The 24,236-nt window shown below is 36.1% G+C and overlaps 1 protein-coding gene across 1 annotated transcript in view; it reads left to right on the forward strand.

Annotated features, from left to right (window-relative positions):
- The window catches only part of PKHD1L1 (PKHD1 like 1), a 147,879-nt gene that overhangs the window by 89,805 nt on the left and 33,838 nt on the right, over positions 1 to 24,236 (forward strand). The window contains 13 exon segments of the mRNA XM_038555350.1: positions 2,266 to 2,417; positions 3,790 to 3,949; positions 4,925 to 5,096; positions 8,255 to 8,343; positions 8,693 to 8,841; positions 10,139 to 10,268; positions 11,596 to 11,714; positions 12,395 to 12,524; positions 17,131 to 17,304; positions 21,228 to 21,331; positions 22,240 to 22,369; positions 23,145 to 23,209; positions 23,211 to 23,267. Of these exon segments, the coding sequence (XP_038411278.1) occupies positions 2,266 to 2,417; positions 3,790 to 3,949; positions 4,925 to 5,096; positions 8,255 to 8,343; positions 8,693 to 8,841; positions 10,139 to 10,268; positions 11,596 to 11,714; positions 12,395 to 12,524; positions 17,131 to 17,304; positions 21,228 to 21,331; positions 22,240 to 22,369; positions 23,145 to 23,209; positions 23,211 to 23,267 (1,631 nt within the window).

Consider the following 24,236-nt stretch of genomic DNA (forward strand, 5'->3'; position numbering starts at 1 on the left):
ATATATATGTATGAATATATGTATCTCTATGAATATATATGTAAAGTTAGACCAGATGGCAAATTAATTTGAGACACTTACTATTAGTGATAGTATAGACAGATGGCAAATTAATTTGAGACACTTACTCTTAATGATACTATTTTTTTAAAAAATATCAACTTCAAATTTCAGTCTAAGATGCTTAAAATCAGCATACTGAAAATGAGTGCTTCTGAAAAAAATTAAGGAAACACAAATAACTATGAAAAATGACAATTAGGTTTTTCTTTAAGGGCAGCCCGAGTAGCTCTGCAGTTTAGCACTGCCTTTGGCCCAGGGCGTGATCCTAGAGACCTGAGATCGAGTCCCATGTAGGGCTCCCTGCATGGAGCCTGCTTCTCCCTCTGCCTGTGTCTCTGCCTCTCTCTCTCTCTCTCTCTCTCTCTCTCTCTGTATCTCATGAATAAATAAATAAAATCTTAAAAAAAAGATTTATCCATTTTAGAGAGAAATATTGAGTATGAATGGGGAAGGACAGAGGAACAAAGAGAATTCTAAGCAGACTCCATGCCCAGAGTGGAGCCTGACACAGGACTCAGTCTCACGACCCTGAGATCATGATCTGAGCTGAAGTCGAGAGTCAGATGCTTAACTGACTGAGCCACTCAGGTACCCCACAATTCATTTTATTTATAAAAGAGAATTATCAAGTGCTCCAGTGGTGCAGTTAGTGCATGGTACTTATAAAAGAGAATTATCAAGGAAGTTTAGGTTAAAGTATAATTCCATACATCAGATAACTCCAGTGGAGGTTGGTTCTGTCAAACATAGTGCAGATTCTGGAGGTATTGAGTGATTTTTCATCTATTACTTCATGATAGACTATCCCCAAACTTAATATCTTAAACCTACAATATTGTTTTCCCTCTCATATCTGAGGACTGGTTTGGTTGATCTTGGCTGTGCTCTAGGATGCTCTGCCTGAAGGTGAGGATCCAGTGGGCTCTGCTACTCCCCAAGAGTTGAATTCGGGTTGTTCCATGTGTGTTTATTCCAGAGCACAGGCTGAAGGGAGAGCCGGCTACCTGGGGCCAGGCTCATTACATTGCAGTGGTAGAGGTTCAAGATGGCAAGCTTCATCCAGCAAGCACTTTTCAAACGTTTCTGAATATCATGTCATCCAACATCAACAGATCAGGGATGCCTACTCTGCATTCAGGGAGGGGAGAGGAATGAATATTTGCTGAATAATTCAAATCATCATAGTTCTTCTCATACATTGCAGGTCTTTTGGAACTGTACTTTTTTAGGGTCTCTACTCATGGTGTTTTTAAATGTAATGCTAATTCACAAGCCTGAGAATGAATGAATTTTTTCCTCTTTGAAATTGGAAATTTTTTGCCTTATTCTTCAAAGAAAAAGGACAATAGTTTATTTTATCTTAATCTTTCATCTAGCTTCTTCCCCCTAAATTTGTAAGGGAAGAGTTTGCAAATGTAACATAAATTCAATTAGAGATAAAAAGAGGGAATGGAGAGGAAAAAATAGAATATAGACAATCAATCATAGATCTCTTCTTTATATTGTAAGAAATCTTTTCAGATCTGTAGCTGAAGTTGTCAGGCACTCTTTCATGAATAAAGCATTACCAAATTAAGTAGTTTTTCCCATAACAAGTAATTTTGGTTCCAAGTTTGTCATTCAGAAACCTTAGGGTATCATGGCCAGTGTTCATGGTAAGTCTGGTAGTAGACTAGATTCTTAAGAGCTTTAAATCAAAATTTTCCAGTAGTACTTAGTACTTGTTATACAGATTTTGATTAGCTCACCCAATATGGGATTTTTTAGAATTTATATTTTCATACTCTGCAAATCAAGGATCCTGAAGAATTAAGTTCTTAAAAGAATAGCAACAGAATTCTATTTTAGATCAACGATATTTATAAAGAATTGTATTAATATATTTAAGCACTTTTGTCATAGTAGTCCTAATCATCATCGTGTTTGAATTTTCTCTTTCCCTAAGGAATAAAGACTTCATCTCAGTTGAGAATTCCAAGTGAGAAGGCGTTTTATGTTTCAGTTAAGTGTAATATTAAACATTGGGGCCTTCAGTTAACAAATGACAATTAGAACATAAGTAATGAAATGTTATTCTGACCTCTTTGGAGACTTCCGTAGACTAAGCTAATATTTCACATTTGCACTTGTTCGTAAAAAAGAGGAATTTTCTAGATAGAGGTAGAGATCACTGTTATTTGTTTGTTTTATATTCTGCTACAGGCACAAGCATTGTTCCCTTTCAGAAGAAACGATTGACTCATATGTCTGGATGGATGGCTCTGATTCCAAATGCAAAGCACATTAATTGGTATTTTAAAGATGTAGATCACATAACCAACATATCTTATACATCAACATTCTATGGATTTAAGGTATACAAAAAGCTTTAAAATTCATCTTCTAATAATGATGATTACATATTATGCAAATGCAGCCTAGGTCTTATCCTTATACCAGTTGTTAGACCCAGAATATGCTTCCCTCACATACTGACATGTCCTGCACACACTTCATGACCTACCCTAAATCTAAAAAGCAAGCTAAAAAAAGAAACCTTGTGTAGGAATTAGAATTTGCCATATTCCCATAGTACTAAGCTTGTGTCCTGTATTACCATGATAATAGTATTTTGAGTGCTTATGATATTCCAGGTACCAGTTAAGGGCTTTGTAATTTGTATTTTAAAGTATACCAAACACAGGGCACCTGGGTGGCTCAGTCTATTAAGTGTCTGCCTTTGTCTTGGGTCATGATCCCAGGGTCCTGGAATTAAGCCCCACATCAGGCTCTCTGCTCAGCGGGCGGTCTGCTTGTCCCCCTCCCTCTGTCCTTTCCCTCATGCTGTCTCTCTCTCAAATAAATTTTTAAAAAAAATTTAAATAAAACCCGAAGAAAATAATAGGCCAAGTCCTGTATACCCATCACCTAGTTCTATCTAACATTTAGTGAATATTTACTTTTTTTTTTTTTTTTTAAGAAATAAACATTTTCAGAGTGCCTTGGTGGCACAGTCACTTAAGCATCCAACTCTTGGTTTCAGCTCCAGTCATGATCTTAAGGTTGGGAGAGCAAGCCCTGTGTGGGGCTCCATGCTCAGTGCTGACTCTGCTTAAGTCTTTCTCCCCCCTCCCTGTGTGTGCACTCTCTATATATAATCAATAAATACATCTTTAAAAATAAACAAATAAACAAACAAAACAAACAAACATTTTTTTTTTAATTTTTATTTATTTATGATAGAGAGAGAGAGAGAGGCAGAGACCTAGGCAGAGGGAGAAGCAGGCTCCATGCACCGGGAGCCCGACGTGGGATTTGATCCCGGGTCTCCAGGATCGCGCCCTGGGCCAAAGGCAGGCGCTAAACCGCTGCGCCACCCAGGGATCCCAAACAAACATTTTCAATGAAGTGGAAAGCCCCTGTATGGCTTCCCCTGATCTCATTCCTCACTCTAGTAGTAACCAATAAACAATACTTAGCATTGTTTTAAATGTTTTCAGATATTACAGAAATGAAATATTCCTATATATATGTGTGTATACAGAGAGAGTTTCATTGCCTTTGGATAGAATTAGCATTATTGCCACAAACATGTAAAATGTTATTAAACAAAATATGAATGCAACATGACAAACTGAAACCAAAATTTAAGTCTTAATATGAGGGCTAAATATATGTCATCAAAATTAATGTATATTATTCAGGATGTTAACATATACAATGATATTTTGGGGCAAACATTTATAGGAAGAAGACTATGTAATCATATCTCACAACTTTACTCAAAATCCTGATATGTTTAATGTTATTGATATGAGGAATGGTTCTTCAAATCCACTGAGTTGGAATACAAGCAAGAATGGAGACTGGCATCTTGAAGCTAACACAAGTACTCTCTATTACTTGGGTATGTATTCATTAGGCAAAAGTGATTATTTTATCTAACGCTTTGTCTAAAAGGAAAGAAAAAAATGCTTGGTGGGAAAATATGTTATACAGTGCCTTATAGATAGTAGGATTCAAGAATTGTTTGCTGAGTACATGGATTGGAGACTAAATTTATGTTGAAAAAGACCTTGAGGGTTCCCTGGGTGGCGCAGCGGTTTGGCGCCTGCCTTTGGCCCAGGGCGCGATCCCGGAGACCCGGGATCGAATCCCACATCGGGCTCCCAGTGCATGGAGCCTGCTTCTCCCTCTGCCTGTGTCTCTGCCTCTCTCTCTCTCTCTCTGTCTCTTTGTGACTATCATAAATAAATAAAAATTTTAAAAAATTTATAAAAAAAAAAAGAAAGAAAAAGACCTTGAGTTGAATTAAGAACTTACTATGTTTGGAGATAACACCAACACTCTTACACATAGCCCTACAAGTTATTTCACAAAATTAGAGGAAATGAGTAGAAAGGAAGCTATCAAGTATTTTGTTTCCATTTTTACTATTTTATAATTTTGGGAAAATAAAAAATATTTAAGAATAAATTTTGAATTCCAAAATATTTTTTGTAAAGTAATTTTGAATGTATGATTCTCAATAAGACATGTGCATTTCATCAGAATTTTCCATAAATAGTCCATAAATTTGAACTCTATCAAGCTAGTAAAGACTATTTTTAGGAGTGTCTGGGTGGTTTAGTTGGTTAAGCATCTGCCTTTGGCTCAGGTCCTGATTTCAGGGTTCTGGGATCGAGACCTATGTCAGGCTCCCTGCTAAGCAGGAGTCTGCTTCTCCCTCTGTCTGTCCCCCCTGGTTGTGTACTCATTCTTTCTCTCTCTCAAATAAATAAAATCTTTAAAAAAATAAAATAAAGCATATTTTAAAATTGCCATGATTTTGTCTACATTTAAGTTCTTTGATCATATTTAAAGTGCTTTCCTTCACTTTTAGTGTCAGGAAGAAATGATCTTCAGCAGTCTCAGCCCATTTCAGGGACCCTGGATCCTGATGTGAAAGATGTTATTATTAATTTCCAAGCTTACTGCTGCATTCTCCAGGACTGCTTTCCTGTACATCCCCCATCAAGAAAACCAATTCCCAGGAAGCGACCATCCATATATAAGTATATAGGCCTTTTGTTTGTTAATACCTTCAATAGCATTTAACAGAATTCTTTTCACATGTCACTCTCCGGTGAGAAAATAATGCCCTCCTCCTGTACAATGCCTTTTAAGTCACAAAGAACTTCCATACTGATTACTTCACTTGGGCCTTAGACTTGCAGAATGTTAGATATGGATTACTAGACCAACTCCTTTATTATATAGGTAAGAAAGCTGAAGCCAATGGCCTTTAGTGAATTACCCAAAATCACAAAACTTGATGAGACTTCCAGAATAGCACCAGAAACTAAGTCTCCTCATTAATCCAATGCTTTCTTAGCAGGTGGTGTCTCTTTGTCTAGAATAACTGTCATGGTCAGATTTCATAATACAACTTATTTAATTTTATTTCAAATGTTTGATCCCCTAATATATGTTCACTCTGACAGTTAAAAATGATTTTTCTATCTTTGAAACTTGCGTAGCTCTTTACCTTTATTTCTCATGTGAAACACCACTCTCTATCTTGTATTATAGTAATTACCATACATCATGGTACTAGCATGTGATGGTTGGTACTAGTCTTCAACACCCTTAAAGGTATAATCCTGATTTGATGTATATTTATGTCCTTTATGGACAAATAATAATCATAAAAATAATGATAGTGATGATAAAAGCTAACATTTAGTGGGCACTTAGGCCACTACTATGCAGCAAGTACAACCCAATGTTTTTTTTATGAAGTGAGTTACATTTCAAAATATGCAGATAGAATAGTAGCTATTGCACAAAAGAATAATAATTGAATTTTTTTGATGTATTCATTTGATCATTAAAAAATATTGGAGCACTTGCTATGGCCAGGCTCTGTGCTAAGCACAGAGGAGCCAATTGTAAACAACACAAATGTGGTCCCTGCTCTCATTACAGTCACATTCAATTCAAAGGGACAGATGCCAACACAAGGAAGCAGGAAAACAACAAAGTAAACAGAAAATTAAATACATGAGTGTGAGTTGTGATAAAAATTATAAGGGAAAGGGGTAGGGGTGTGATAGAGAGCAATATGGCAAGGACCTCCTTTGGGTAGGGTGATTAGGAATAGTCTCTCAAGGGAGGGGACATTCCAGCTGAGACCCAAAGGCTGGGAAAGAGGTGACCATGTGAAGGATGGAGGGGGGGGGGATGTGGTGTTCTAGGCCCAGGAAGCATCTTGGGCAGAGGCCCTAGTATGGGAGAGAGTGTGGCATCTATGAGAGAGAAAATCAGCATGGCTGGACCCTGGTGAAGAAAAGAGGGGCCTGGAAATGGTGTTGGAAACAGGTGGAAATCAGACCATTCAGGTCATGCAGACAGTTAGCATAAAGAAATAGAAGAAACTTTTAAATGATTTACATCTGAGAAGTGATGTACTCCAAATTACATTTTGAAAATGCCACTTTTGCTCTCTGGCCGTATTACACAGGGACAGTGGAGAAAGTAGAATGGCTCATAAATAGACTAGAGAGCTGTATAAGAGACATGAGCCATCAAGGTTATTGACCCAAAAGTACTTGCATAGTCTAAGGTAGTTAAATTACTGAAAATTTAATTAATATTTATTATATACTCACATAGTAGATTTAGATTGGTCTAGACCAGGATGTGATAGAGGAATATGTTGGTATGTATATGTCTTAGCATAGATTTTCCCCCCACAGTATGAATTATGCTTACTAGAAATAGCTATAATTGGATTTATTAATTTATATTATATAGATAGCTATCAGTGAAAACAAGCAGAATCATGATCCAGAACTGGTACCTCAAGATTAGGATATAAAGCTCTAGCATGCAACCCACATATGCTTTGTTTAAGCGTTATCTAGGCTTTATTGATCATAACAATGAACAGTAAGAAGAGTGTATCATGCATAATACAGTGCTGGTGGGGATAAGAATGAAAGGCTATTAATCTTGAGAAAAGCTAGATAAAATCAATGATTGAATCTGTATAATGCTGGTCAGATTTTTTAGTTAGAAAGATACAACTGTTAAGTTTTTCTGAAATTGCTTCGTGAAAAATAATGTATTATTGTAAGTCTAAATTAACTGCTATCCTTTCTTTTAAACTTAGTAAAACAAGTTTTTATAACAGAATTTTTAACGTATTTCTTAGTAATATGGTTTAGTAATTCAAATATATAATACCAATATACTTTAACCAAACTATATATTGACGGTTTTGTAGAATTCAAGAATTAGTATCATGGAATTTTTAAAAGTTTTACTACTTCAGAAAGCAACTCTGATTGTGAATGTTTTCCAGTAGGAAAATATCATCAAATTTATAATAACATTCTCTACAACAATTTGCATTGAGTTGGTTTCTAGATGGTATAGCGACGAAAAGCGGAGACTGCCTCTCCGCCAAAGCAGTTTTTATATCTCCTTCAGTTTAATATAAACTTCATTCTGATTGCAGACCTGCCGTCCCTGATCCCAGCCCAGAGGCTTAACCTCTTTGACTTATCCTTACCAATTCATAAACCATCCTACTATTCCTCTCTTCACAGAATCTAGTGACCATATCTTCTTTCATGCTCCCCCCAGGCAGTAGAACCATATATAAGGGTCTTTAAATGGACAAAGGATGAGTTTCTTTTTACTTTATACCATATGAAATCTTTTTTAAAAAGATTTATTTATTTTAGAGAGAAAGAGCTCAAGCCAGGGGAGGGGCAGAAGGAAAAGCAGAGAGGGAATCTCAAGCAGACTCCCCACTGAACATGGAGCCTGGAGTGGGTCTCAGTCTCACAATACCTGAGAAATCAAGATTCAGATGCTTAGCTGACTGAGCCACCCAGGTGCCCTTCTACCATGTGAAATCTTATAAGGAAATTAAATAATTTACATTTTAGCCAAAATTAGTGTATCACAATGAGGATTTAGTGAGAGAAAAGGTGAGTCAGATTATCGAAAGAAAGCAAGTTTTCTTCAATGGAGGAAAAAAAAGCTATATGTGTGAGGTCGTGTGTGTTATTATAGCAATTGCACATATTAACTTGCCTACTTAGTGAAATTATAAATTCTCTAATTTGCATTCTATCATCCCAAAACATTTAGTATAAGGAGATGATGATCATTAAGTATATAAAGACAATACTTAATGGAACTATTTCTCTTCTGTTTTCAGCTTATGGTCAAATGATTCTTTCTGGAAATCATCTCGAGAAAATAATTATACCATACCTCACCCAGGAGCAAATGTGGTTATTCCTGAAGGTAAGTCATAAACATAAACAAAATGCCTGTGTTTATGTGATATTAGGATAGATACCACAAAGTTAGCATTCCACCTTTATGCAGCACACCCTAGGGAAAGAGCAGATGTGAAGTGATGGATTCTAGTATTGTGTCCTGGATACCAGACCTAGCCTTCTGAGTTTTATATGGGTTTAAACCTGAATATTAAGATAATAGACATTCTGGGAGAGACAAAAATAAGTCATTGTGTGGGAAAAGGGTTGCAAACTTTGAAACCAGGACTCACTGGTAAGTGTGTCAGTGTTTTTATTTATAATATATAGTATGGATTATGTTATATCTCTTATATTAAAGTATTATTTTATAGGAACATGGGTTGTAGCAGACACAGATATTCCACCAATGGAAAGTCTCACTATTTGGGGAGTTCTCGAACTGGAAGATAAACACAGTATGAGAGCTGCAGAGTCTTCTTACAGAAAGGTTGTTCTGAATGCTACCTACATATCACTTCAGGTAATAAGGAGGGGCATATAATTTTATACCTTTATTAGTAAAATTCTAATATGTTGGAGATTTACTGAAAACAAATTATAGAAAGTATATGTAATCAATGTGAAATAAAAAACACAACTGGCTCTAACCCATGAGATGTAAGCCTCATGTAAATTCAGTACATTTCTGCTGTCCTTTCAACTGGTGGTTACATATTCCTGAGGGAGTAATTATGCTACCTTTTACAGTGAAGTTTGTCCATTTTTATCCTATGTAGAATATTTGTATTACTGTTAGGTAGAGTTAAACCTGCAACTTGCTCCAACAACCAGAGAATCCCTAGGAGTTCTGGAAAAAAATAAAAGATTTTAAATTTTTTCTTTTTTTTAGAAAGTGAACTGTTTCTTAAAATGAATGGACATAGAATTGTGAAAACAGGAAAAGACTAATAAGAATATTTCAGCTGTTTGGAACAATCACCTCATTCTCTCATAAACCTCAGATAGTCTTGAACATGTAACAGTATAATTAGTTAAGTTGTTCTGTCAGTCTTTTATTACTGTTAATTAAAAAGAATGGCCTAACCAAAAGTGATGAAGTATCATTAAAAAGTAAAAGTGGGTAGTAACCTTTCTTTAATAAAACTAGGCCTTTAGTTTTAAAGATATGCAGTATTTTGGTATTTAGATGCATGAGCTTTGAGGTAAATTAAAGTGACGACTGAGTCCTTACCTCAGTTGGGAACTTTGGGTAAGTTATTTGACCACTTATAGCACCAGTTTTCTGACCTATCAAGTGAGAATAATAACAGCAATGCATAGGTTTAGTGTAAAGGTCAAATGATATATGTAAAGCCTTACACATTATGTCTGGCATGGAATCAGCAAGCATTTAGTAGTAGCTGCTATTATTAACAATGAGGACTCCTACTTGTCATATGCAGTGCATGTAAGTGTGAAGAATGTATTTCATATATGTCATGTGTTGCTAAAATAAAACGTGATCTGTCCATATAGCACAAGTTTAGGTGTTAGCAATTTTCAGCTTTAGATATAGCACTGATAATAAGTACCTGTTGAGTCTGACCTTGGAAAAGTCGTTTAAGCTACAGATCCCAAAGTAACAGGGTTAAATCAAGGTCACTTCCAGATACAATTCTGTTTTTTGTATAACAAATTTCACTTTTTGTTTTTTTTTTTGTTTTTTTTTTTTACTAGAGGAGGCTGCCAGTATCTTCCTAACTCCTTTTTTATGGGCAAAAAACAAAAATTTTTTCTGCTCAATCTTTAACTATTAACAATTTTCTGCTTCACTGCAGGGAGGTAGGTTGATTGGTGGCTGGGAAGATAACCCTTTTAAAGGAGAATTACAGATTGTTCTTAGAGGAAATCATTCTACTCCAGAGTGGGCTCTTCCAGAAGGACCAAATCAAGGATCAAAGGTCTTAGGTATATGTTTTCAGATACTGAAAGTATCATATCGGTTTTGAAAATGTATTTTAATACATGTAGCACCAAAATACCTGTTGTCAGTTCAAGATGTTATGATATCAAAAACTTACACAGAGGTTTATTTACAGTAAAGGGTTGTAAAAATAAATCAAAAATCTTTTATTAAATCATATCACACTGAAATAGGTATAGATATGTGTATTTGAAACCAAAAAGGAATTTATGGCAAAACTAACATAAATCCCTCTATATGTATATTATTTCATCAGTCTGATTTTCTTTATAATAACTTTCCCTTTATATAAATTTTTTATATATCATACTTTTTCATATTTTAGTGCTTTTCCCTTAAAGGTAACTTTTTTTGCACATTATTACACTTACATTATTAATAATCTGTGGATCAGTTGACTCTACTATCAGTTATCCAGTCACAACTGTTGCTGAACTTTATACTTTCTAGTTGGATTTTTATGGCCTTGGGTATTCCTTTCTAAGCCTGGAAAGAAAAGGAACTGAGAGGGTTTATTTGGTCATAATTAGTAACCACATTTATTAACACAGCTGCATATTAATTGAAACAATGCAGACAAGCACGTACGGAAGTTTCTTTCCCATACTGTTTCTGAAACAGTGACAATCCAAAAAAAGGAACATAAAAAAATGACATCAGAATGATTTTAAGTCTCCACTGGTCAATGTCCCAGGGCAGACAAATCCAATCTTAAAAAATACTTGCTTTTGTTAGTTTATTTTTTTGTTCTTTCAAAAGTAACATTTCAAACAACACAGATGATATCAAGAAAAAATACCCATCTTTCTAATTCTCCACATCATGAGGAAACTTGCATCTATAGTTAGCAGTGGTTCCAGGCCAAACTAAAGAGAATAGGTTTTCTTTCTCAGTTAAGACATATGGATATCTGTCCAGATCAATACTTACAGATAATAACCTTACAGATAATAACCTTTTTAAAGTATATTACCCTACTCTATTAGTATATTATGATTGATTCCATCATTCTCTTTTGATGTACATTAGATTTATTCCAGTTTTCCAGTATTTTCAAATATTATCATAGTAGGCATTCTCATTCACATATCCTTGTGCACTGGCTTTATTTAATTTCTATAGACCAGATTCCTAGAAGTGGGTCAGGGGGTCAAAGTCTTCTTGTAAAGCCCTGAGCAGATAATTCAAGTTCATTCCATTCCTTCTAAAATGTCCAATCACTTATTAAAACATATCAATGTACCGTTTCATTTTATATTAGCACCTAACTCAGTGCTATGTGGTGAATAAATACAAGTTTTTCTCCTTCAGGGGTGTTTGGTGAGCTGGATCTTCATGGAATTCCACGTTCAATATATAAAACGAAACTCTCAGAAACTGCAGAGGCGGGTTCCAAAGTCCTATCTCTAGTGGATGCTGTGGATTGGCAGGTACAGGAAATAGGATGTGGTGGGAACTGAATATACATAGTGGGTCAACTTAAGGTGTATTTCTTATTCTCATGGACATTTTTCTCATAGGATTAATCAGATAAGAAATGTATATTTTGCAGTAGCTTGCACTCAAAAGCTTACCTGATAGCAGGCATTTAAAAATTGGGATCTTAAAGGTCCTTCAGAATATATCAAGAACATTATATATTAGTTATGAAAGGAAAATATGAAAGTTTTTGAGTAAAATAAGTTTATGTGTGTCTTTCCCACATTTTAGGAATACCGAGTAATAGTTAATTGTGTAAAATTTAAAAACTCTGAGGAACTTTTTAAGTCTTAAAGAATATTATACTGACCAGTTTTTAATAAAATATGAGTATATTTGCTTCGATCTATTTAATTTTTAAAAAGTATATTGCCTATGATTTTAATGACTGAATTAAATTTGAGGAAATGCTGAGATGAATAAAAATTTAGAATTCTTAATATCAAACAAGCATATTTATTTTTAGAGACCTCGATGTATATTTTGTCCCTTCTGATAATATCATGTTGCTAATCAGACATAAATTAAATTAGAAATTTTTTTTTAAATTAGAAATTTTTAACAGTTGTTATTAAGAAATAGAAACCTATTTTAAAAATTGTTCTTGAATTTGGCACTTGAATTTTCCAAGGAGGGAGAAGAGATTGTGATAACAACCACAAGCTATGATTTCCACCAGACAGAAACTAGAAGTATCATTAAAATCCTGCATGACCAGAAAATTCTCATTCTCAATGATACCCTTTCCTACACTCACCTTGGTAAGTGGCTGTTCCTTAACTAAATAGATATGTAATTAAAATGTCTTGAAATATTCACATTTTTAGTGCTCTCCTTTATAATTATTCAACAAATATTCAGCAAAGGCTAATGTATAACATCCCTTGAGGTAAGGCTAGTACTTTCTGCTTTAAGCAAGTTTCTAAGTGATTTTTTTAAATTAATTTATTTCTTTGAGAGGGAAAATGTGTGAGCTTGGGGGGAGGTGCAGAGGGAGAAGAAGGGGTAGGTAAAGGGGCAGAGGAAGGGGGAGGGGCTGAGGGAGGTGGGGAGGGGCAGAGGGAGAGGGACAGAGGGAATCAGAGAATCTCCAGCAGACTAGATGCTGAGGGAGGAGCCCCACACAGGGCTCTATCTCATGATCCTGAGGTCATGACCTGAGCCAAAATCAAGAGTCAGAGGCATAATTGACTGAGCCATCAGGTGCCCCCTAGGTATTTCTTATGCACACTGAATTTTGAGAAAGAGCAAGCACCTTTGTCCTAAATTAAAAAGTATCATGGAGGGAGGGAATCTAAGATGGCGATTATAAGATTATTCAGCATAGTATTTTTTTTTTTTGGTGTAAATAAAAGAAATGCTTTTGACTGCATTTCACTTAATAAAGTAAAAAAGTATCATGCGGAGAGCTAAGACCACAATGTAGTAGGAGGCCCCTAGGCTCATCTCGTCCCTCAAACAGATAGCTAGTCCCTCAACTAGATAACTTCAGTCATTCTGAATACCCAAGAAAGCATTCTGAGGTCTGACAAAACAAAGTTCACAACTAGAAGAAAAGAGGCTATGTTGAGGATGGTAGGAAGTGCGGAGACATGGTTTGGGGGAGAAATGGATCCCAAATGCTATATAGGGGAGGGAGGCCTGGTTGCAAAAAAAGGCAAGAGAGAGTATAGCACAGGGGAAAGAGTAAGGTGAACATTTCCCCAAACCACTGGCTAGAAAAACAGAGAGGCTGTTTTCATGAGTTTTAGCAATCAGCAAGGCTGATTGGAGTTTAAAACTGGAGTTTTAAAGGTCGAGGGCTTGGCAGGGATGGAGCCCTGAGGGCTTTGTCCTGCTCCTGGAGAGAAGGCAGGCAGGCAAGCAAGCCTGGGGGCAGATAGCAAAATCTGAGGAATGCCTAAAATACAAAGAGACTGTTCTCTCTTGGAGCATTTTTGTGAGAGGTAGCTTTCATGGAGATGCCTCTCTGGGGACAAAAATGCTGCGGGCACCATTTCCCTCCCCGATCCCTCAGCACTGTTGCAGAGGCATGTGTGCAAAGCAGCTCAGCACCAACACCTGCTGCCTAGCCTGCTTGCTCTGAGGCCCACTCCCCTGCACTCTGGTGTGACTGTCTTCCACCAAGCCTTCCTCAGTGCTGGTGCAGGGGGACTTTCCCCTAGAACACCCAGTGCAGGTCCCTGCCCTCACCATGTCCACAATGCCAGAGTTGTAAAAGTCAGCGGGCTTGGCTGGGATAGAGACTGGAGGGCACTGCACTGCTCCTAGAGAGAAAGCAGGCCCACAACCCTGGGGGCAGATGGTTTGGAAACAGTGGCCTGAAAAACACCTGGGATGCACAGGGCGGGAGATTATTTGCTCTTCTGGGGGTGCTTCCCTGAGAGGCAGCGTGCATGGAGACTCCTCTCCAGGGACAAAGGACTGCCTGGCACTATTTCCCACCCCCGCCCCTCAGCCTAAACAGGAGCCAGTTGCAGTAAACAGCACAGCACGGACACTGGCTGCCTACTCTGCTTATACCCAAGTTCTGCACCCTTGTGCTCTGCCAGTATGGCCCTTCTCAGTCAAGTGTGCCTCAGTCCCAGTGCAGTGGGCTCCTTTCTCAGAAGACCAGCAGAGACCCTGGCCCACATCACATCTCCCAACCAGAGTTCTGCAGGGCTTCAGTTCTACTGGAAGTAGCGTCAGGTCTCATTTAACAAGCAGACCAGAAAGCACCTAGTTAAAAACTCGCCACACTCTGGCCAAGGTCCAAACACTGCCAGTGAAGGCGAGGAGAGTCTCTGCAGATGACTGGCCTGAAGGATAGAGTAGTCAAAACACAGCAGCAGAGTGTGAACAATAAACACCAGAGACACTCCCTAAAGTGCCAGGCCCTGGCCACTATATGACCTCTTCTTTAGAAAGCCATTACTCTAATGAGCAGAACACATAACAAGCTTTTCTAACACACAGAAGGAGACAGAGATTTAGAGAAAATGGCAAGATGGAGGAATTCATCCCACATGAAAGAATAAGATAAGGTCATGGCCAGAGTTCTAAGGGAAATAGATATAAGTGATGTGCCTGATGGAGAATTTAAAGCAACAATCATAAGGATATTTGCTAGGACTTGAGAGAAGAATGGAAAACTTCAGGGAGGCCCTTAAAAAGATAAAATAATAAAAAACAGAGATACAATAGTCCAAAAACAATAATCAGAAATGAAAACTGGCAAGCCAAAAACTTGGCAAACCAGAAGAGAGTGGCATGATATATTCAATGTGCTGAATTGGAAAAATCTGCAGGCAGCCATACTCTATCTAGCAAGGCTATCATTCAGAATAGAAGGAGAGCTAAAGAGTTTCCCAAACAAAAACTAAAGGGGTTCATGACCACTAAACCAGACCTGCAAGAAATAGTAAAGGGGACTCTTTGAGAGGAAAGGAGAGACCAAAAGAGATACAAGAAAGGAACTTAAAAATCTCCAGAAACAATGAAAAAATGAGTAATAAAATGGTACTAAATACATATCTATCAATAATTACTCTGAATATAAATTGACTAGGCACTCCAATCAAAAGATATAGTTTGTCAAAATGGATAAAAAAAAAACAAAAAACATGACCCATCTAAATGCTGTCTACAAGAGTCTCATTTTAGACCTAAAGACCTGCAGATTGAAAGAGAGGGGTTGGAGAAATATGTATCATGCAAATGGATGTTAAAAAAAAAAAAAAAGCTGGAGTAGTGATACTTGTATATACAGACTAGATTTTAAAACAAAGACTGTACCAAGAGATGAAGAGGGGCTCTAGGGTGGCACAGTTGGTTAAGGATCTGCCCTTGGCTCAGGTCATGATTCCAGGGTCCTGGAATTGGGCCCCACATCAGGCTCCTTGCTCAGCCAGGAGTCTGCTTCTCCATCTTCCTTTACCCTTCCTCCCTGCCCCATTAATGTACTCTCTCTGTGTCTGTTTCACAAATAAATGAATAAAATCTTAAGAAAAAAAAGGGAGTGGAGAAGGGCACTATATCATAATAAAAGGGACTATACAACAAGAAGATCTAACAACTGTAAATATCTATGCCCCAAACAATTAATAACAAACATAAAGGAACTCATTGATAATAATACGAGATTAGTACTCTACTATTGGGATTTCATTAAGATAAAAACCTTCTGCACAGTGAAGCAAACAGTCAACAAAATGAGAAGGAACTTTTGGAATAGGAAAAGATATTTGTAAATGACATATCTAACAAAGGGTTAGTATCCAAAATCTATAAAGAATATATCAGACTTACCACCCAAAAAACAAATAATCCAGTTAAGAAATGGACAGAAGACACAGACATTTTTCCAAAGAGGATATACAGACGGCTAACAGACACATGAGAAGTAACTCAGCATCACTCATCATCAGGGAAATACAAAACTACAATGAGATACCACCTCACACCTGTCAGAGTGCTTAAAATTAACAACACAGGAAACAACAGACATTTGCAAGGATACTAGGGAAGAGGAACCTTCTTACACTGTTAGTGGGAATGCAAACTGGTGCAACCACTTTGGAAAACAGTATAGAGGTTCCTCAACAAGTTTAAAATAGAACTGCTCCATGATCCAGCAGTTGCTCTACTAGGTATTTACCCAAAGGATACAAAAATAGTAATTCAAAAGGATACATGCCCCCTGATGTTTATTGCGGTGTTATCAACAATAACCGAATTATGGAAAGAGCCCAAATGTCCATCAGCTGATGAATGGATAAAGGAGAGGTAGAGGTATATATATATATATATATATATATATATATATATATATATATATATATATATATAGTGAATTATTATTCAGCCATCAAAGAGAATGAAATCTTGCTATTTGCAATGATGTGGATGGAACTAGAGGGTATTTTGCTAAGCGAAATAAGTTAATTAGAGAAAGACAGATACTGTATGATTTTCTTACGAGGAATTTAAGAAAGAAAAGAAATTAACATAGAGGAAAGGACAGGAAAACCAGACTCTTAACTATAGAGTCAAACTATTAGTTACCAGAGGGGAAGTGGGGGGAGGTGGGTTAAATGGATGATGGGGATTAAGGCACTTGTGATAAGCACTGGTTGTTGTCTGTAAGTGTTGAATCACTAAATTCTATATCTGAAACACTCTATGTTAACTAACTGAAATTTAAGTAAAACCTTGGGAAAAAAAATAAAAGGTATAATTTCAGTCTGCCATCTATGTATGTTTAAATATGCAAATCTAATTAATTCACACATATTAGAAAATTATATGGCCTGTGAATTGCAAAGGAACCAATAAACACAGGTATTTTTCAACATTGGTGATAATCTAGCTGTCCGTCTCTTGCAGCTGAAAGATACCATGTTCCTGGAACAGGTCAGAGCTATACATTAGCAGCTGATGTTGGGATACTGAGCAGAAACATCAAAATACTTGGTGAAGATTATCCAGGTTGGTTCAAGGAATCTTTTGGTGCACGTGTCCTGGTCAGCTCATTCACTCAAGATATGATGACATTTAAAGGTTCGTACAAATTTGAAATATAGCATGGTCTCTTTTACGTTTAGTCAATCCTTAAATATTATTCACATTTCTTTTTAGAATCACATGAGTTTAAAAAAATTCAGTGAGTACATTTTAAAGACCTTACTGGCTTTATTCAGTGGTTCATGAATCAGGCAGTATCTGATCTAGCAGATAAAAAGGAGCTCCAAAGAGCTGTGCAAAATGAAAGATTTTTATAGGCAGAGAGCAGGAACATGGGAGGTATACCCGGCAAGAAAACAAATTGGTTATTGCAAGTTTATTTTCCTTTAGGGGATGGCAGGGGCTAGTCAGCATGTTACCTAACTAGTGCTGATCAAGAGATTCCTGATGGGCTGGTTTAAGATTCCATTACGGGGAGAAGAACTGTAATTAAGTTCAGTCTTGGTTTGGTGACATGGGGCTGAGCATAAGCAACTCCCAATTTGGGCCCATTGGCTTGTTTTTAACACAGAAAAATAAAGCCTGGAGAAGGGTTTTGTAAGCCAAGGTGTTGCCCTCCAAAAGCAAATCTGTAACATTTTTCTACTCATTTTATCTTCATAGACAATAAGAATTATCAAACTAACAATAACATTAGGTAACAGCTAGCCCAGCCTCTCACCCAAACAGCAGTTGTTTATAAAAAGCACAACAGATCTGTTATTTTCGTTTGAAGGAAAATTTCAAACATATGCTAAATTTTCAAACACAGAGAAACGTATAATGAATCCCAGTATACCCATCACTAGTTACCACAGTGATCAATTTTGGTCAGTCATGTTCTAACTGTATGACCACCCACTCTCTTTAAGCCCCTGGGTTATTTTGAAGCAACTACATATATTTTTTAATTGAGATATAATTGACATATAGCTTTGTGTAAGTTTAAGGTATATACTGTATTTATTTTGATACATTTATATATCGATATGATTACCACCATAGTGTTAGCTAACACTTCGGTTGTGTCGCATAATTATTACATCTTTTTTTGTGGCAAGAACAATTAAGATCTGGTCTCTTAGCAACATGTTGAGTTTACAATATAGTATTGTTGACTGTAATCACCATGCTGTACATTAGATCTCCAAGTCTTATTTATCCACTAGTGGCAAGTTTATACCCTTAACCAACATCTTCCTAATTCCCACTGCCCCCCAGCATCACCCTAGCTCCTGATAATCACCATTCTACTCTCTGTTTTTATGCATTTGGCTTTTTTAGATTTCACATGTAAGCATCATACAGTATTTGTCTTTCTCTGACTTATCTCACTTAGCATAATGCCCTCAAGGTCCATCTGTGTTGTAACAAATGGTAAGAGCTCCTCCTATTTATGGATGAATAATACTCCACGGTTCTAATATGCATCATTTTCTTTATCAGTTCATCCATTGGTGGACACTTAGGTTGTCTCCAGATCTTGGGTATTGTGAATGAAGCAATCATGTTTTATTTCATCTAAAAATATTTCAGTATGTGGGGCACCTGGGTGGCTCATTCGGATAAGTGTCTTTAAAAAATCTTTAAAAAATATATTTCCATATGTAACTTTCAAAGACTTCTTTAAAAATATCTTGTTTTTTAAAACATTTTAAAATAAAAATGTTAATAATCATTCCTTATCATCAAATGATTAGATTCCCCCAGTCCATTCTTTCTCCTTTCTTCCTGTCTTTCTTCTGTCTTTCCTTCCTTTCACATGAACTTTCTTTGTTCAAATAAAGATCTAAATAAGACCATGTGGCCATTGATTATGAATCTTAAATCTCTGATTCATTGATCTCTCCTTATAATTTATTTATAAAAGAAACTAGATCATCCCTTCTACAGTATTTCCAACAGTCTGGAGTTTAGTGATTCATCTCTAGAACATAAGCTGTTCCTGTCTCCTTTATATTTTCTTTTTTTAAATATTTTATTTATTTATTTGACAGAGTGCGTGTGTGAGAGAGAGAGAGACAGAGAGAGTATGAGTGAGCGAAGGGGCAGAGGGCGAATCAGGCTCCCCACTGAACAGGCAGCCTGACGCAGGACTCAATACCAGGACCCTGGGATCATGATCTGAGCTGAAAGCACACATAACTGACTGAGCCATCCAGGCACCCCCTCCGTTGTATATTCTTTCATAGGTAGCGTAGAAGTGTAGAACTAGAAAACTGATTGTACTCCGACTCTATTTTTAGGTAAAAATTCTTCATAGTTGATGGTGTATTTTCCCATTAGTAGACACATAATGTATGATTATTTCTCCCTTTGTGAAGTTACAGGCATTAATGATCATTGCCTAGATCTATTAAATCACTGAGGTTTAAAATGGTGATATTTTAATTCTACCATTCCCTCCTCATTTATTATCTAGAATATTTCTATAACGAGAAGCTTCCCCAGTCAACTATTTGACTACCCTGAGAAATAGTTTATATAGGAAATGTAGGGAAAATGCTTGATTCTTTCCTATTATGAGCTAGTTTTTGAAATAGTGAGTTGGTTTCCAGCCATTCTCCAAAAGTGACAAGCATTTTTATTTTTTTGTTTGTTATTAGTGTCATTATGAGCTCTCCTCCTCACTCATAATTCTGCCTATTGTATTTTGCAACAACTCTAATTTTAGAAAACCTTTATATTGAAGCAAGCAGCCATCCCACTATAACTTCCTACCTTTTGGACATAATTTGTCAACGGGAGCTTAACTGATGATGATAACAGTAATGATGATCCTGATATGATAGTCCAGGCACTGTGCTAAGCATTTAATGCATATTATCTCATTTAATCCTCATAGTGCTATGCATAGATATTGTCCCCTTTTAAAGGTAGATAAATAGACTGTTAATGGGTTGAAGTTGCTCTGACATTGGATACTAATCCACACCTGTCTCACTTCAAATCCCATAATGGATGCTATTCCTATGACAACCTATGACAACCTTTCCTTGCTTTTAGAAATTGTTTTGTGATGTTAGTAAACATCTATGGCTTGTGTTGGTCCAGACGGTCTGTGGCAATCATTTCCTCTCTGTCTCTATCTTATTACTATATTTCCCACTGTACATCCAATTGCTGGCTTATGGATTTTGAGACCATTCTAGTAAACTCTAGTACATTTTCCCCTTCTAATACAAAGTAACTCTTCTCCAATGTGTTATATTAAATATCAGTTTTTGAAATGAATAATATACCCTACTGTTTTTTACCAGACATGAATCTCTGTGCCTCCATTTTCTTATATTGAATAAAAGAATAGTGAAAGTTCCTAACTCACAGGATGCTGTATGAGAATTAAACCTCAAATTACCTTTTAAGCACTTGGCACAGTGAACTCTCTCATGGATAGCTATTGCTGTTATTACTACTCTATGAAATTGCCTCTTGTCACCTCAGTGGTACCTATGACAAACTGATGAGCAGATACTTGGTAATGCATATTCTGGAAAGGATTATGTAAAGACAATGCCCTTAAATCTCTCTAGAGCATCAAAATTGAACTGTCAGGTAAATTATCTCTTTGCTTTATGTCATGCATTCTCAACAGGAACAGTATCACTACCAGGGGGATGAAAACTGGATCTTGTGGGGCAAAAACACTTAGATAAGCAATAGTTTGTGGCCCTCCAAAGAGCCATCATACATGAAGAGATATATGGTATATTTGAGGTACTGAAATTTCATGGGGAGGGGAGGCTATCAGGAAAAAAGTCTAAAAAGGCTCTTCTGGAGGTCAATGAAAGAAAAGTTTAGGAACACTGCCTTATTTGGATTAAAGGAGCTAAGAAAAATGAATGAGATTTCCGCAAAAAAAGTCGAAATCAAATTTGTAATTTGGAAAACTACAACTCTTGTAGCTTCTCAAAAATTTGTATTCTGTTTCAAGAAAAAAAAAAAAAAATGTTGTAACTCTTCCCTCCCTGCCCTGCCAGGAAATGCAAGGATAAGTAATGTGGAATTTTATCACAGTGGTCAAGAAGGCTTCAGGGATAACACAGATCCAAGACATGCTGTAACATTTCTGAACTTAGGACAGGTTTGTACTTGAATTTTTCCATATGTTCAAAATAAAGTATTTTGACTTTATTTTCATTTAGCTTTCCTAAAAAGGTATATCTTAGAATTGCTAAGACTATATGATCTAATATAACTTTCTTAGATACATTTCCCATCAACTTTTTTAGACTCATAGCAGCATCTGATTTCCCCCTTTCACACATTTATTTAAAGTCAGTAAAAACAAAAAGCAGAAAAAAGAGCATAGTGATGAAAGAATTAAAGATCTATATTATTTCAGAACTCCACTTTACTTTGCAGTGATCAAAAATATTCCCAAGTAGTTTCTATTGATCAAAGTAAGGATTGCTTCCATTTCTCAAATGAAAAGCATGTACGTATATCTATGCCTCTGTCAAAAGTGGGAACATAGATGTGCTTAGAAGGCTAGTGATTTGAGAATAAAATGAGAGAGAATATATTTTTTATGGAAATAAAAAATAATTTTGCAAGTTTGAGGTTACAACCCCAAACCTACTCATTAACTGGTTCCTACAGACATTTGAATTGTAATCCCCTGACTAGAGTATCAACTTTTGTAATTAAAAAAGTCCTTGCTCATCATATAATAAACTGTTCTGAAAGATAATTTTTAGTTTTTTAGTATTTTATAGATAATGATAGAAATACAAGTGCATAGAAGAGTACTTCAGAATTTTTTATCTGCAGTTAAATCTGCATTTTTCCTTTACTTAATCATAAATTGAAGATATATAGACATTTCTCAGGATTAAAAGATCTACAGAGAAATCATCTTCTTTCATGGAACATGAAATGAGCATTTTACTTGTCATGATTTGTTTCCTGAAAATCACCTACTTCAAATTTTTTCCTTAAATATATTTTAATTTTATTTTAAAATGTTCACTGAATTCTTATGATTTGTAGATTCAAGAACGTGGCTCATCTTATATTCGAGGCTGTGCCTTTCACAATGGCTTCTCCCCAGCAATTGGTGTGTTTGGGACAGATGGATTAGACATAGATAACAACATCATTCACTTTACAGTGGGGGAAGGTAGGATGATAATATTCTTATCCAAATAGTATGCTTTCTGAGACAGTCTTATCTGAAGACTGTAGAGCCATGCTGTCCAATTGATCTTTTAGTGAGAATGGAAATGGCCTATATCTGTGCTGATATGGTAATTACTAAACTGTATGTGGCCACTGAACACTTAAAATATGTCTGCTATGATTGAGGAGCTGGATTTTGAATTTTAATTGTACTTAATTTATTTGTAGTTACCTTACATTTAAGTAGTTACATGTGGTTATGGTTATCTTATTGGACAGTACAACTCTAGAAGAATTATTTATCAGATCATGATCTTGTGTGAATTATCTAATCACTGATAGTTTAAATTACTATTATTTTTCTTACCATGACACTTAAAATACTCCCCACATATCAATCAAAAAGATTATTCACAAAGTTTACTATTTTATAGAAGTTGGACTTGGTTTTAGGAGGTCATCTTTTCTTGAATATCTGTATAAAGCAAATATTTGTATAAAGCATAATACAAACTCAATGTGTACAAAATTGATGTATGTGCTTATTAAAATCTGAGGTGGATCCTGTGAATATTTAACAGGCACCCCAGAAGATTCTAAAACAAGTAGACTATTAAAGAAGTAGAGTTCAAAGGGCAAACTCTAAAATTTAAGAGGTTGATTTGTCAGGCTCAAACTAGAAAAACTAATTTTATGGAACCATGAAAGACATTCCCCATAGTACTCATTACCAATTTGTATGTATTTTAGGGGACTTTGTTCATTTGTTTTTGCAGGCATAAGAATATGGGGGGATGCCAACAGAGTTCGAGGGAACTTGGTTGTACTTTCTGTTTGGCCAGGGAACCTATCAAAACAAAAAAGATTTAAGTTCAACTCTCTGGCATGCGGCAATTGAGGTAGGGGGATTTATAATTATGCAAAATAATTACATAGTTTTACAAGAGTGCCCTAAATTATAATTTTTAATTTCTTTACCAAAGATTATTACTGAAAACTGTTTCTTTCTTAGGTAAAGATTGGTGCACTAATAAAATGAGCTAATGAAAGGAGTGAATAGATTTTCTTAAGAGGTGTTGTGAGCTTCCATAGCCTTTGAAATGTTCTTGGTGTTGATGTCCAGTGGTTTAAATGGTTTTTATTTCCTTGCTTCTCCAACATTAATTATCACTTTCAAGTTTTGGGGCAGGGTCTCCCTGCTGCTAATTGACTGAGTGCCTTGCCCATATTGCTGCTTAACTCTGAATTTAACTTCCTTCTTTATAGGGAAAATTAGAATGAGAGCACAGCATCTCTAAAATCCCTTTCTCATCTAAAAGTCTTATGACTTTCTATACAAGGTTATGTACTCTTCTCTGGCATGACTAGTTGGATCCTTCTTGTTTCCCACAAAGTTTCCTCAATAACTGCAGGCCATCAGGTATATAGGATGAGATTGCAGGCAGGCCAAGTAAGTACAGAGAAAGGGTCTGGAGGACATATCGCCCCGTCTTGTTTTTATTCTACTTGCCTATGCCATAGGAGCCAAAAGGAATTTAAAAAATAGCTCTTTTGGAAGATGGGATAAGGATTCAGTTTTGGTTTTGTGCAACTTTTAATAATCACCTTAAAGTAAAACCGTGAAAGCCTGAAATGTGGTATATGTTTATGATAACACTTTCTTTCCATCCTATTTATAGATGTGAGAATTTAATCCAATGTCAATTCCAGATCTTTAAAGTTTTCTGTCTCTTTTCTGAATTTCATTTAACTCTATTCTCTTATCATAATATTTAAAACTAAAGGTGCTTAATACTTTAAATGGTTGAAATTTTGGCTGCTTTGCTGACACCAAAGGCAAGAACTAATCTTCTGTGCTCTAATCTTCT

This window comes from Canis lupus, chromosome 13 (assembly GCF_011100685.1).
Source record: "Canis lupus familiaris isolate Mischka breed German Shepherd chromosome 13, alternate assembly UU_Cfam_GSD_1.0, whole genome shotgun sequence".
Classification (NCBI taxonomy): domain Eukaryota; kingdom Metazoa; phylum Chordata; class Mammalia; order Carnivora; family Canidae; genus Canis; species Canis lupus.